Source organism: Strongyloides ratti, scaffold srae_scaffold0000066 (genome assembly GCF_001040885.1).
Source record: "Strongyloides ratti genome assembly S_ratti_ED321, scaffold srae_scaffold0000066".
Lineage (NCBI taxonomy): Eukaryota > Metazoa > Nematoda > Chromadorea > Rhabditida > Strongyloididae > Strongyloides > Strongyloides ratti.
The window spans coordinates 1-1,430 of record NW_020171584.1 but is presented as its reverse complement, the minus strand read 5'-3'; the positions used below and the strand labels follow the sequence as shown (position 1 = coordinate 1,430).

At 21.6% G+C, this 1,430-nt stretch overlaps 1 protein-coding gene across 1 annotated transcript in view; it reads left to right on the top strand.

Moving 5' to 3' along the window:
• The window catches only part of SRAE_0000080300 (Poly-glutamine tract binding protein 1), a gene marked incomplete at both ends in the record, with an annotated part of 1,658 nt that extends 435 nt beyond the window's left edge, over nucleotides 1-1,223 (top strand). Inside the window, one exon of the mRNA XM_024646751.1 lies at nucleotides 617-1,223. Coding sequence (XP_024500898.1) covers nucleotides 617-1,223 — 607 coding nt within the window. The remainder of the gene's footprint in view (nucleotides 1-616) is intronic.
• Between the last annotated feature and the right edge of the window lie 207 nt (nucleotides 1,224-1,430).

Here is a 1,430-nt window from a genome sequence, read left to right as displayed (position 1 = left end):
AATATATTGGGCAATAACAAAATCTGGTACATTAGATAATATTCTTTCATGGATTGGTGATGATATACCAGATTGATATATTTGGTAAATATTTAAGAAATTTTCATTTAACAATACAATCTAGTAAATACACAAAAATTCAACATTTAATTTTAAAAAATATTTTACTATTTATGATAATATTAATACAAGAATTGATTCAAAATTTAACAATATGAGATTAACATATGTTATTATTTATCCAACTTCAAGTGATCAAAAATTATCATCAGTTAAAATAAATATTTTATATAAACCATAAATAAAGGTTACAATAGATGGTGATANNNNATTTAATTTTAAAAAATATTTTGCTATTAATAGATAGGTTAATACAATGATTAATCCAAAATTTGATAATATAAAGTTAACAAATATTATTTTTTATCCAGCAATTAATGATCCACAATTATGATTAGAAAAAATAAATATTTTAAATAAATCGCAAGTACAGATCACAATTGATAGTGATACTTTAAAACAAGGTTATAGAGTTAGACTTATATGTGATGTTAATTAAAAATAAGAAGTCAGTGATAAATATACATGATATCATAATAATGAACTTCTTAAAAAGCAACAAAAAAAAGTTTTATATATTGAACATCTAATACCAGATGATCATAATTCACGTTTCACATGTCGTGTAAATAATGTATTAAGATCTGGTTCTAATACAATATTATTAAATGTTAAATATGAACCTAAATTTATAAGTTCATCACAGTTAAAAATTGTTAATCAAAATGAAATGGCAGAATTTTATTGTGAAACACATGGTAATCCAAAACCTAGAATATATTGGAGAAAATCTGGTGATGAACAAATAATACATGAAGGTTCAAATTTTACAATTAAAAATGTACAAAAATGGCAAACAGGTGAATATGAGTGTGTAGCTACAAATAATGATTTTAAACCAGTAATACTTTCACATAATTTATTTATTGAAGGTGATCTTCAAGTACGTGCAAATGATACAGTATTTGTTAATCATGAATCAATAGCAATATTATCATGTGAATTTCATGGATATCCAAAACCTGGTGATATTATATGGACATTTAATGGTGAAAATATTATCACTGGTAGACCAAGTAAAAGATTTAATGTTATTCAGATTGAAATAAATTATGGTGTTGATAGTAAATTAATTATTTATGATGTTGAAAGTAAAATTATAGGTAATTATAATTGTACTGCTTCAACAATATATACATTTGTAACAGCAACTATATCATTACGTTCATATACTTTTATATATAAAATATCAGGATTAATTAAAAAAATTGATTTTAATTTATTAATAACACTATTATTTACCATAATTTGTGCAACTGTTTTAATAATTATATTTGGATTATTATATTGTTTATATATTAATAAATATA